We start from the raw sequence: 14,262 nt of genomic DNA on the forward strand, positions 1-14,262 counted from the left end.
CAATAGTCACAAATAATATAAAATACCTTGATGTGACTAACTAAGGAGGTGAAAGATCTGTATGATAAGAACTTCAAGTCTCTGAAGAAAGAAATCAAAGAAGATCTCAGAAGATGGAAAGATCTCCCATGCTCATGGATTGGCAGGATCAATATAGTGAAAATGGCTATCTTGGGAAAGCAATCTACAGATTCTATATAATCCCCATCAAAATTCCAACTCAATTCTTCACTGAGATAGAAAGGGCAATTTGCAATTTCATCTGGAATAACAAAAAACCTAGGATAGCAAAAACTCTTCTCAATGATAAAAGAACCTCTGGTGGAATCACCATGCCTGACTTCAAGCTGTAGTACAGAGCAATTGTGATGGAAACTGTGTGGTACTGGTATAAGGACAGACAGGTAGACCAGTGGAGTAGAGTTGAAGACTCCGAGAATCCACACCCCTATGGTCACTTGATCTTTGACAGGAGAGCTAAGACCATTCAGTGGAAGGAGGACAGGGTATCAACGAATGGTGCTGGCAAGACTGGCAGTTGTTGTGTAGAGTTGCAAGTTGATCCATTCTTATCTCCTTATACTAAGATCAAGTCAAGTTGGATCAAGGAATTCCACATAAAACCGGAGACACTGAAACTTCTATAGAGGAGAGGGTGGGGAAGAGCCTGGAGGGTATGGGCACAGTGGAAAAATTCCTGAATAGAGCAGAGGTGGCTTGTGCTGTGGGATCAAGAATTCACAGGTGGGACCTCATAAAATTGCAAAGCTTCTGTAAGGCAAAAGACACAGTCCGTGGGACAGGAAGGCCACCAACAGTTTGGGAAAGGATCTTTATCAATCCTAAGTCAGATAGGGGACTAATGTCTATATAGAGAGAGCATGAGAAGATGGACTCCAGAAAACCAAATGACCCCATTAAAAAATGGGGCACAGAGCTAAACAAAGAATTCTCAACTGAGGATTACTGAATGGTTGAGAAGCACCTGAAAGGATGTTCGACATCCTTAATCATCAGGGAGGTGCAGGTCAAAACAGCCCTGAGATTCCACCTCACACCAGTCAGAATGGCTGGGATCAAGGGTTCCGGTGACAGTGGCTGTGGAGATGGAGGAGAGCTCCTCCATTGTTGGTGGAATTTCAGGCTTGTGCAGCCACTCTGGAAATCAGTCTGGCGGTTCCTCAGAAAATTGGACATGGTACTACTGGAGGATCCAGCAATACCTCTCCTGGGCATATATCCAGAAGATGTCCCAACTGGTAAAAAGGACACATGCTCCACTATGTTCATAGCAGCCTCATTTATAATAGCCAGAATCTAGAAAGAACCCAGATGCCCCTCAACAGAGGAATGGATACACAAAATGTGGTACATTTACACAATGGAGTACTACTCAGCTATTACAAAGAATGAATTTATGAAATTCCTGGGCAAATGGATGGATCTGGAGGGTATCATCCTGAGTGAGGTAACCCAATCACAAAGAAGTCACTTGATATGCACTCACTGATAAGTGGATATTAGCCCATAAACTTAGAATACCCAAGATATGGTTTGCAAAGCACATGAAACTCAAGAAGCGGGAAGAGCAAAGTGTGGACACTTCGCCTCTTCTTAGAATTGGGAACAGAACACCCATAGAGGGAGTAACGGAGACAAAGTTTGGAGCTGAGTTGAAGGGATGGACCCTCCAGAGACTGCCCCACGTGGGAGTCCATCCCATAATCAGCCACCAAACGCAGACACTATTGCATATGCCAGCGGGATTTTGCTGAGGGGAGCCTGATATGGCTGTCTCTTGTGAGGCTATGCCAGTGCCTGGCAAACACGGAGGTGGATGCTAACAGTCAGCTATTGGATCGAACACAGGACCCCCAATGGAGGAGATGGGGAGAGTGCCCAGGGAGCTGGGGAGGGGGAGTGTCTGCAACCCTATAGATGGAACAACAATATGAATTAACCAGCACCCACAGAGCTCGTGTCTCTAGCTTCATATGTAGCAGAAGATGGCCTAGTCCGCCATCATTGGGAAGAGAGGCCCCTTGGTCTTGCAAACTTTATATGCCCCAGTACAGGGGAAACACCAGGGCCAAGAATTGGGAGTAGGTGGGTAGGGGAGCAGGGTGGGGGGGAGGGTATAGGGGACTTTGGGGATAGCATTTGAAATGTAAATGAAGTAAATACCTAATAAAAAATCGGGAAAAAAAAACAATAGTTAATGGGGGTAATGTAGAGGTGACATAAAATGCCCCGAGGATTTGGATAGTTTATGTACAAATATACAACTTGAGCATCAGAGGATTTTGGTATTTTGAGGGTCCCTGGAACCAATCTGTAAAGATACTGAGAGGTGACTGTATATAAGAACTTTCTGTCACACAGGAGATAAAGGATTACACTCTGAGCCAGACACCAACAACCTCACCATACAGGAATCATTGGTTTTCAGTGTATGTCATTCTTGTTTCCACCCATCTGTTGACCTCAGACAAGAGAACAAAGTGCAGTTATCTAGAGGTCCCTGCATTGGAGGACACATCATGTCCATTATCAAGATAAGATTTTTGTCATAAACTGGTTGTCTTTACAAGCCACAGGCATGCAACTCTTCTCAACTGAGTTCATAGTTTATTAGTTTGCAGCCCCAGAGCAGTGCTTCCACCTGACCACCCAGAAGAACAACCTTGACTCTTGTAACTCTTTTCTCATTCTCTTTTTCATGGAATAGGAATAAGCATACCTAATGTGTTTGTTTTGAGAATTAAAAGACAATGAATGGGTGACCCTTTTCCAGCTGTCAGTTATGTAATAAGCAATCAATGAATGATAACAGTGGTTGTAGTAAATAATTATAGTAATTACAAAAAACCTTCTATCTGTTAGACAATTAGTCACTGACATGACACAGTGTTTTGTGATTTATCTTTGATTATTATATTTAAAGAATACAGAAATAGTTTACTATACACAGTACACATGGCTTAAGGCACATTTTATCTAAATGCCTTCTTAGAATCTTCTAATTTGTAGTTTTCTCTTGCTTATGGGCTTCTTTTGATATGAGTTGTTTTAATCAGATTTAACTTATTCTGGATATTTTAAAATTCGGATTTTCTCCACTGTGCTTATGGTTCTAAAGATAATTAATAAAACATGCCCCTGTCTATCTACTCTTTTGGTGATATTTTAGGGTGAGTTTTATCATCCAAGCTGAACATGCTTTGTTTTTTTACCTGACTATGCAATTAACTGGGAGTTAAAGCCACCCCCGGGGTAGCTTTGTACTGCTGTGCTGTATCAAATGTTGTACTTTCTCCCTGAAAGACCATGACAAGTAAATTGCCTGTTAAATGGTATTTGCTGTGATTTCTTACCCAAAGATGACAGAGTTGGTATTGCTTTTTTCTAATTGCATGTCACATCTGTTTGGGCAGTGGTCATTTGCATCAGTGCCTCTACCCTTTTCTGTGTTCCAAGACACAAAATGATAGTAAACAGCTATAAACCAAAGGGAGTAACATCAGAGCCATGTATGTTCACCTGAAGGATCCTACGTCTCATCTTCCTCCTGAGTGTGCCATTTACCTATTAAACAACACACAGTTGCATTTGTAGTTTACCACTGCTACTCAAATTCCTGGCAGGTCATCTGTAGCAGACATATTCTAAGTGTTGTTCCCCAGTTTCTTCTCCTCCTAAACCCACAAGACAGGTCTGTAGCAAATCCATGTCTTACATGGAAAATTGAGGCAACTTATTTCTGAAAGTCACCTCCCTGGCATGCAATACCACAATTCATATTGAACTGTCATTTATCTTAGCACTACCATGCTGCTGAAGACTCTACTGCAAAGAAGCCACCTGCTCGTGTCAATTTCAAGTCCACTAAAGCAGACAGCTCACACAAACTCAGATATAATTTTCAGTTTCCTACTTTTCTTGGAGAAGTATAATCAAGCATTTATGAGCCGATCTCAATACTTTTCTCACACAGAGATGATTTTAAAGGTCATGGCTCTAGCTAAAATCATTTTGATTTTCAAGTTATTTCCAAAGTGTGTAATTATGGCTTTGTAATGTAGACTCATGCCAGTAGACATATACTTGTATGACATATGAAATATATTATACAAATGATATATTAAGTTTTACTTTTCAAGACGTAGACATCTTCATCGTGGATCCTCCATTTTCTTTTTTATCTACCTAATCATACTTTATAATATTTAAATTTTATAAATCCTTAAATTGATAGATGAAGCTCATTACAAGTCACTGAGTTGGCTGAATGCCTTCTGGAATGTTATATATAATACATATTCTGCCACAATGTTTTCTGCTCATCCCTGTATAAAAAGAGCTTTAAATATAATTTAATTCCTAATGAAATTTAATGTCTGTTAAAATTTAATTTCTATGATAAATAAAAAAGATAATCATACTATGTATATAAAGAGTACTGCAAATTATTTAAGACATAATTTATTTTAAAAAGTCTTTGCAGTTAAAACAAAAAAGGATGCAACTAATCTTGGCAAATAAGTACAGATAAGTGTCTATAGTTTAGTTTGTTATTCTGTTGTAATAAAACACCCAGACAAAAGCAACTTGAAGGAGAAAGGATTTTTGTTTTCTGTTTTTTGTTTTAGGTCATAGGTCTAGGTTACACTGCAGGTTGAGGAAGCTGGTTACATCTCATCAATGAGTGCTTTTACCAACTATTGCAAGACTGAGAGGCTCTCTGTCCTGATACCACATAAATCCCAGCAGATTCTACACATCTACATACTGATTCCTTTACACAAATAGGGAGCCATTCTTGTCCTGAGGACCACAATAATATATTATTTGAACATTTATTTCTATTTTTAATGTGTGTGAGCACATGCTTGCACACTCATGAGGTTTGTGGGTGTGTGTGTGTGTGTATGAGAGAGAGAGAGAGAGAGAGAGAGAGAGAGAGAGAGAGAGAGAGAGAGAGAGAGAGAGAGAGAGAGAGAGAGAGAGAGAGAGAGAGAGAGAGAGAGAGAGAAGAGAGAGAGACAGGTCCATATGCGTGCCATTTGAGTGTAGGTGCTCACAATGACCAGAAGTGGTTGGATCTCCTGGAACCAGAGTACAGGTGGCTTGGTTATGAGCCACTCAACACTAATTCTTCTGGATCCCCTGCAAGAACATCAAGTGCTCATAACTGTTGAACCATCTCCCCAGGCTCCATATCCACTGTTTCATAAGACAGCTATCCTGCCATTATTCAATATTTACAAAGGACTCACTATGAGCTAGACATTGCAGAGTCCCTGGAGACAGCAAAATGAAAAGATGTACTTTCTGTTTTCAAAGAGCTTAAATCTTACAGATGGGTGCAGAAAACAAGAACAAAAAGTCTGGTTTAATGGGAGCCTACTGCCTCAGGGAAACAACCTCCTAAAACTGATCTTCTCAAGCTTCCCCCAATTCCCTCACCCAGAACTTTTTATAAGGGGACAATCTCTCTTTCACAAAGAGAGATTGTGATTTTTATTCATTAAGTTATGTGTATGTAATAGTTCAGAAAGATGAACTAACTTGAACACAACTGCACTTTGAATTTGGAAACAATGGAAGCATTTAAAATAGGGTATGATTCATTTGAGCAATGTGACATAGAGATGGTTGAAAGGTGGGTGAGCCCTTGAATATAGTACACTCTTTACAAGAGATATGAGCACGTCTATTGAAGGCATGAGCTAGAGTGGGATCATTAGACTATGTCTCATGCTGCCTATCCAAATCTGTACATCTCATCTCTCACAATATCTGTAGATTATTGCTCACTTTTGGGAGTCAATGTTTCCCTAAGAGGCCTGTGCCTGTGAAACACAAGGACAGAGTCTTAAGATTGGTTTTTGAGGATGGATTAAGTTAGAACACATTGACAATATCAGCTGACTTCTAGATTTTTGTGAAATAAGAAACTATCATTTCGTCAAATAAAATGAGTGAATGGATGCCATCTAGCCACAATGTCAGAAGTCAAGTTGAGGGCATATTAAAATATAAGAATAAAATTCATAGATGTTATTTGCAAAATTGACTTAAAAAGAAGTACCATGATGTCCTTTTCAGTCTACTTCTGCATTAAACTCTGTCAGAGGGTTATAACTATGTCACTTAGTTAAATTTCTTAACAATGTAAGGCTTTCACAGATCTTTCCTGAAACTCTAGTTCATAGTCCAGATTTTAATTCACTATTCTGAAGTGTCTGTAGACTGATGCATACTCCTCCTTAACTATAAAATCCTCCACTTAGGTTTCCCTCATCAAATTCAAGAAATAAATTTGGCTTTCAAAATAACACAGTTGCCATTTCAATAAGAATTCTTATTTCAATAAGAATTCTCAAAGCCCAAAATACTTGTGTAGAACCTAATATTGCTTTAATAATTAAATATGTGTAGCTAGGATGGAGTTATAACAAACAGAGTAATATTAGGTAAACCATGGCATATTTCAACACTTAACAGAGAAAACAAAGAGAAATATATACATTAGCACCTTATGTACATGGATTAGCATTTCCCATCTATGGGTTACACAGACAGGACATATCCATAAGTATTTAATTAGCTATTTTTGCTGTTCCAGTTAATTTTCAGCTCTCTGTTGTTGCAAATATGTAATGCTGCACATTTGAGACTTACATTAGCTACTTGTTAGCTACAAGTATAAGAAAGTCAAATCTTATTTGTCATAGAATTAGCAACTCTGACTCCTAATCAACAAGAAAATACTTTAAACACTACAAACAAAAATAATAGTCTAAAATGAGAGACCATTAACTCTATATAGATATATGATTGACACAGAGCACAGAGTCTGTACATCATAGCTTGTAGGGTAATATATATATACATATATATATGTATATATATATATATATGTGCATATAATTTAAATTTTCATTTATGTTTCTTTTATATTACTAGTAGTCATAAAATGAAATATTAGTTACACACTTATATTTTTCATTTAATAAACATTATAAACAGAAACTGAAAATATATATTACCAGTAAGACAGACCTATCTCATTAAAGCCACTGTAGCCCAGCTCTTGCCTGCTAAGTCCCAGGTCTTCCAGGTCCATGCATTTAAATCCTGGCGGGCACTGATAGCCTTCTTCTAGCTCTGGGGAGCAGTGCGTATCTGGAATAGCTAAGCTATTCCAGGTTACATTTCTGTGGACAGACAGTACATAAAAGTGTTAGAAATTTTGAGAGTTGTAAGCATCAATAAAAATAAGTTATTAAGAAATCATTGCCAAGAACTGCTGTATATGGATACAAATTGAGATTGGTAATTTGTGAGTGGCACTACAAGGATTATAAATTGTTAAATTATAGTTGATTCATTCCCATAGAGCACCTTAAAATAATACTATCATATTATTTCTGGGTTCTGGTGGTGGTTTTTATCTGTTTCTTTTTTCCTAATGAAAAAGAGCAAGAATGTATAGGGAGTTGGGAGTTGAGGAGGTATAGGGAGTCTGAGAAGAACTGGGTGAACTGAAACTGTGATCAGATTATATTTATGAAAAATTATTTTCAATACATATTTATTGATACCTTATTTTTTAAAAATTTAATAAGCAAATGAATAGAGATATGAAAGGATGCTAATTTGTGTGAGACCTTGTCATTCAGAAATTTCCTGTACTACTAGGCACATTTTACTACCCCTCTCCTTTCAGTCAACATTAAGTGATGAAAGAAATTTTTTCCTATATACATATTTCAAATGGGGAATCTTGTAAATGATACTAGGCCCTCTGCTATGTTGGTTCATGTGAAATTTAGAAAGAGAACCAGACAAATAAGGAGAAGTTGAAGGAACTAAGCCTATTATTTTGACAAGAGAAAAATTATGAGGTAATTTACTGATGGCTCTAAGAAACCAAAAGTCTTTTAGGTGAATAGTGACACATGTTTCTTCTTCTTGTTTTTCTTGTTCTTCCTGTTCTTGTTCTTGTTCTTCTTGTTCTTGCTCCTCCTCCTCCTCCTCCTCCTCCTCCTCCTCTTCTTCTTCTTCTTCTTCTTCTTCTTCTTCTTCTTCTTCTTCTTTCTCTCCTTCTCTCCTTCCTTCTCTACTTCTCTCCTCTCCTTCTCTCCTTCTCTCCTTCTCTCCTTCTCTCCTTCTCTCCTTCTCTCCTTCTCTCCTTCTCTCCTTCTCTCCCTCTCCCCCTTCCCCTCCCCCTCCCCCTCCTCCTCCTCCTCCTCCTCCTTCTTCTGGACAGGTGGTGTCATAGGGTTTCTACTGCTGTGACAAAACATCATTACTAAAGCAAAAGTTGGAGAGAGCTTACACTTCCATATTGGTGTCCATTATTGAAGGAAGTCAGGACAGGAACAAAGCAGGATCTTGGAGGCAGGAGCTGATGAAGGAGCTGATGACTGGCTTGCTTTCCCTGGCATTTTCTGTCTGCTTTCTTATAGGAAAGATCCCACCCCAGTGATAGAGTCGCCCACAGTGAACTGGGCCATCCCCAGTCTATAATTAAGAAAATGCCTCTGAGCTGGATCTTAAGGAGTCATTTTCTCAATGAAATTCCCCTCCTTTCAGATATCTCTAGTTTCTGGATCAAGTTGACACAAGACTAGCCAGCATAGGCTGAAAATTAATGCATTTGCCTATGTGATGGATTTCTTGATAGGTTCTCAAGTTTCACCAGAATGAGAATGAAGTTTTCATATTGAGCTCTTAAAAATAAGCCAATGTGCCACATAGTAAAAGCTAAGTAATTCTAGAAGTCTTCCAAACCAGAATTTTATTGTACATATCATCCACTGTTTAATTTTTTTAAAAAATTTTCTGAGTACCTTAAGCATTGACAAAACTGAGGTAGGCATTTCTTTTTAGATAACATTTCTTTCCTTACTAAATTCTCTATCACCTATTTATCTATCTAATCCATTTATCATCATTTCTGTTTATGTTCCTGTGTACATGTGTATGTCTGTATAAATGTGCATGCACATAAGTGTACAGATGGATGGAGATTATCAACCAATGCCAGATATCATCTTTAATCATTGTCTATATCATTTTTGTGACAAGTTTTCTAACTTACTCTAGAGTTTATTGATTTGTATTTGCTGTTCATCAAGCTCCAGGGATCCTCATGTCTTTGTTTTCCAAAACCTGGGTTTAAGGTATTCTTTTCAATGCCTAGCTGCTTACATGGATGCTGTGAATCCAAATTTAATTTATCTATCATCTATCTATCTATCTATCTATCTATCTATCTATCTATCTATCTATCATCTATCTGTCTATTATCTATCCATCAATCTATCTACTATCTATCATTTATCTATCTATATCTAACTATCATCAATCCTCTATCATCACTATTGACTGACCTATCTTCCAAAGACCTCTTAATAAATGCTTTAGCCAATTACTGCTTTGTTCCTCTTAAAAAAACACATTTCTCTAGAACCTAACATATTAGTGTAATCTCTGAACTTGATACATATATGTACATTAACTTGTGCACACACACATATACACACACAGACTCCTCATGCCTGGCCCAATACTCAGATGTAGTAGAAGCTTTACCGTCCTTCCACAGAATTTAGATACCACATGTTTATCTGTGTAGGCTTTGCTTTTACCTGCAAACCTGCTATTTCTGTCTATACTTCTCAGAGAGTAAATGGTTAAACAATCACTCAGGCTCTCATCACAATTTTAAAATATCCTTTGATCCCATTTAAAAATAAAAGAATGCTCTAACTGTGAAAATTACTACTTGATTGAGTCAGAAAAATACAGTTTTAGGCAGACACACTGCTTATTTCTTTTACATCACATTCTCGTTTGTAGACAAATGATTCATCCTTCTGTAAGTCTAATCTGATGCTATTTTAGGTTTGACACCTACAAAATCAGTGCAGAATGGGGAATGGGCCTCAGGATTTCAGAGTGAGATTTTTAGGCTTTTTCCAAGCTCTCCATTTGCCAGTCATATGATCAAAAATGTTCCAAGGATCTCTAAACTCTGTTTCCTCATCTGAGAGACAGGAAAACAGTACTGATAGAAAGGCATATGTGAAAAGTGTAGAGTAAACTAGGGGTTCTAGCAGTTCATAGTATAGGTACTTAATTGTGTCTTTAAAATGATTACATTAATTACAGTAAAATATGACCTAAATGTCACAAAAAATGTCTACATGATATTGGAAACATCTTGTTTATAGATTTGAGCAGCTGGAAGACACTGTGCATATGACCTACTTTGTCACTGATGGCATTCAGAAAAGTCAGGGTGAAAGTCAAAGATGAAAAATGGACTAGTGCTTCATCCACCCCAGTAGTGACCTGTGTGACAAGGCCAAAAGCCTGGATGCAGACCTGAGGCGAAAGTTCAGGAAAACTTAAGTCTCCTGGAACCATGGCATCCTGTAATAATGAATGCTCCAAATCTGTCCTTGCTTTAGTCAGTAAACAGGCCTGTGTGCTTTCCCTCAATATTGCTTTATCATAAATGCCTCTAAGGATTGATTTTGACATATAGCTAAGTTAGATTCTTCACTGAAAGAAAATAAAACTTGAGACCTGTGATTCATGTAATTTATGTCAAATAGCCCAAAGAGTTGTTCGTGAGCTTTGAAACCTGGGGCTGAGAACATAGCAGAACAGGCCAGGACATGCCCGGGCAGGCCCGTCATTAAGACATTCCTGAGGCTGCTTGGCCATAAAGATAAAGAGAATGACATGCTGGACTGGACTGGTGCCTCCCTATCTCCTGCCCTTCTGACCTAAGTTAAATGTTAACAGGCTGCTGATATTTAAATGGACCAATCATGTGAAACCGTGCCAATTCCTCCCCCAGCCCCAACCCCAGCCCCTTTTCTATAAAAACCCCTAGCTTCCAAGCCTCGTGGTCGAATCCACTGTCTCCTGCGAGAGATACGTTTCGACCCGGAGAGCTCTGCCATTAAACTACCTCATGTTTTACATCACGGCAGTCTGTTCTTTTCATGATTCTTGGGTGCACGCTGAAACGGGAATTGAGTGGGGGTTTCCCCACTAGGTTCTTTCATCACCAGTCATAGGCAGTCCTTGAGCCGACCCTGGGCATGGATAACTGAGTCACTGCCCTACACAGGAATTTTTTATTATTATTATTTTTATTAGGTATTTTCTTCATTTACATTTCCATTGCTATCCCAAAGTTCCCCATATCCCCCCCCCCCAATTTACAATTATCTAGAAAGAAGGAAGGTTGTGGTCTAGGGAGGAACTAGAATAGATACTTAGAACTATAGATAGCTGAGTTACACCCATACACAGGAATTTACAATGGCCTGGGGGAAGATGGATAATACAATAGACTAGAATTGGAACTATGGCAAGGGCATGAAGCCCTTGACCCTGACTTCTAAGATTAATCTGACCTTAGGTGGGGCTGCTTTTGATCCCAGTTGTTAACATTGATTTTTTTTTTTTTTTTTTTTTTTTTTTTTTTTTGTCCCAGTTGGTTCCTGTTAGCTTTTTGTATGCATTCCTCTGTTTTGTGTAAAAGTCACTTATAAGACTGGTGCTCACTTTGAGACAAATTGCATTCAGATACGACACTCCCTTGTGCTCCTGTCTGTCATCCCCTTTTCAGCACCAACTCCCTGCCCACCTGTCCGGAACCTCCTGATTTCTTCCACGGATTGAGGGAGGTCTACTGGGGCCGGTCCACAGAGAAATGGCTCAGTGGCTAAGAGCACTGACTGCTCTTCCAGAGGTCCTGAGTTTAATTCCCAGCAACCACATGGTGGCTCACAATCGTCTGTAATGAGATCTGATGCCCTCTTCTGGTGTGTCTGAAGATAGCAACAGTGTACTCACAAAAAGAAAAGAAAAATTGACTAGCTTACAAAAACCTTTCTAATTTCAGATTTAAAAATTAACAGTGATATTGGAGAGTGCTTTCTATCTGTATAGAAAGTTTCTGTAAACATCACTTTTCAGCTATTTGCAAAAGAAACTGGATTTGAGCAGGTCTGTATGTGTGCTCTGGATAAGCTACCTGGCATGTATAAAATTTCTCTGTGCCTCCATTTCTTCATCTGGAAGAGAGTGTTAGGATGCCTAGCTCACAAAATAAGGGTGAAAATATATGGGTTCAATGATCTGATTTGGGATATAAAATAGGCACTGGTTTAGTTGTCTGTAATTATCATTTTCAGCCATTTGACATCTATAGATGCCAGATGATAACTGTATCTCTTATGCATTTTACTTCAACTGCCTAATTTCAGGAATGGGTATCCTATTCACCTTCTTCACAGGGCATTTGAGTTTACATTGGATAATATACATTTCAGAAAAGCAATAGGAATATATTTATCACTCAATAAGAGGTAGCTATTATGATTAGGTCAAATATTATAATTTTTTCCTTTATGGTTTTATTTTCTTGCATATTTTATTAGTTCTTATTTTAAGCAGAACCCTCTTAGCACAGATAATTACTGATATTTTTAGTTCTATATTTGGATCACTTCATTTTTTTTATGTCATATTGCTATTTGTACATTTAATGCTGCATTAAATCATGTAAATAATTTGTAGATACAATAGTCTATGTATACACTCTTTCATTTTATGTGAAAGACTTGGCATTATTGAATTTAGATATTTATAGGGCAACTTGGAGCCAAACCATAACTATCAAGTAAGGACTTCATTTTGTTGCACAGTTAGAGATAATTAAAGCTGTAAATATGATTAAAATAAAACCCTGAGCTTGGCTGATTATCCTGAGGTATGTGGGTGGCCTGCTCTAAACACATTAGCCCCTTAAAGGTGGGCAGAAAGAGATGTGACTATGGAAGAAGGTCCCAGAGGTCACTGTAGCATTGTTGACTGTAGCAACCTTGTCCAAATTTCTTAGATCATCTTTCTGTAATTGGCCTTGACTGTTGGACTATTATCTGAGTTTGGTATGTGGCTTTCCTTTCTTTCTTTGTGATTCTCCCAATTCAGTGTCAGTCTTTCATTGTTCTCCCATCTTTGATGTTCTTAGAGTCTCAGAACTACATGACCATCTGTACATTAGGCCTCTCTACTTAGTTGCATCACAAAAATATTAAGAGGCTCCACTGGGAACTCTACTTCCTTGCCCAGAATCCTCTTTCCTAACAAATGAAAGCATTGTCAGAACAATTGAACAAGCGAGAGAACCTGGAATCTGCCGTGAAAACTACTTCTGCCTCAAGACTGTAACTAATCACTATGATCTCCAAAAATACCTTCTAAATATCTTAGGGGCTGGGCCAGTTCTTTTGATCTTTCCATAGATAGGCATCAGTACCTAGCATCCTCTCTGACCACCCTGCATCCTATTCTTAGCCTTTTCCTTTTACTTGGTGCACAGGAGATAGTTATCATTACAACTCTTTTAAGAGTTGAAACTTTGAACATGATCAAGAATATCTAGGGACTCCTGAGGCAACAGAGAAGACAAGGACTTTATGAAGTTATGAGAACAGAGAGGACCCTTTCACCAGGTCTCTGGTTAAAACCACTCACCAATAGAAAAGAACTTCAACAAAATTAACAACTGCTTAAAGCCTCTCCCTTCCCAAATATAATCCTGAAATTTTTTAGAAGTCTCACCAGAAATTCCATTTGTAAGGAAAGAACATGTACTAACACCCTGTTTAGCCCCAGCAGCCCCAGTTGTATTAGATCAATTACAATTCCATTCATAGTATTTCCACAGATAACCTGTGATATCACTTTACCACTTTCAAAATAGAGAGAATTTTTTAGTTACTTTTTTGTTTTGTTTTGTTTTGTTTTGTTTTGTTTTGTTTTGTTTTGTTTTGTTTTGTTTTGTTTTGTTTTGTTTTGTTTTGAGACAGGGTTTCTCTGTGTGGCCCTGGCTGTCCTGGAACTCACTCAGTAAACTAGGCTGGCCTCAAACTCAGAAATCCGCCTGCCTCTGCCTCCCAAGTGCTGGGATTAAAGGCATGAGCCACCACTGCCCGGCTCTTAGTTACTTTTAAAAATGTAACTAGAGAGAAAACAAAACGATATGTAACAAATATAAAGATTATTAACTGTGCCTCTCACTTGAAAAGTTCATACCCACACAGTGCAAGCTGATGGCTTAATTTCTGCTATTGTCCCTTGGAAAGCCAGGATCCCTACTTGGACAAATCCTTCTTCTTGGGTACTTCTCCTTCCCCTAATTCTCCTACTTAAAGTCTATATTAG

At 38.3% G+C, this 14,262-nt stretch overlaps 1 protein-coding gene across 9 annotated transcripts in view; it reads right to left on the minus strand.

Moving 5' to 3' along the window:
- Positions 1 to 14,262, minus strand: part of Nalcn (sodium leak channel, non-selective) — a 317,664-nt gene that overhangs the window by 258,416 nt on the left and 44,986 nt on the right. For all 9 annotated transcript variants that reach the window (XM_021181515.2, XM_029469212.1, XM_029469211.1 and 6 more), the window contains exon 7: positions 7,066 to 7,220. In XM_021181515.2, the coding sequence (XP_021037174.1) occupies positions 7,066 to 7,220 (155 nt within the window). The remainder of the gene's footprint in view (positions 1 to 7,065; positions 7,221 to 14,262) is intronic.

Source organism: Mus caroli, chromosome 14 (assembly GCF_900094665.2).
Source record: "Mus caroli chromosome 14, CAROLI_EIJ_v1.1, whole genome shotgun sequence".
Classification (NCBI taxonomy): domain Eukaryota; kingdom Metazoa; phylum Chordata; class Mammalia; order Rodentia; family Muridae; genus Mus; species Mus caroli.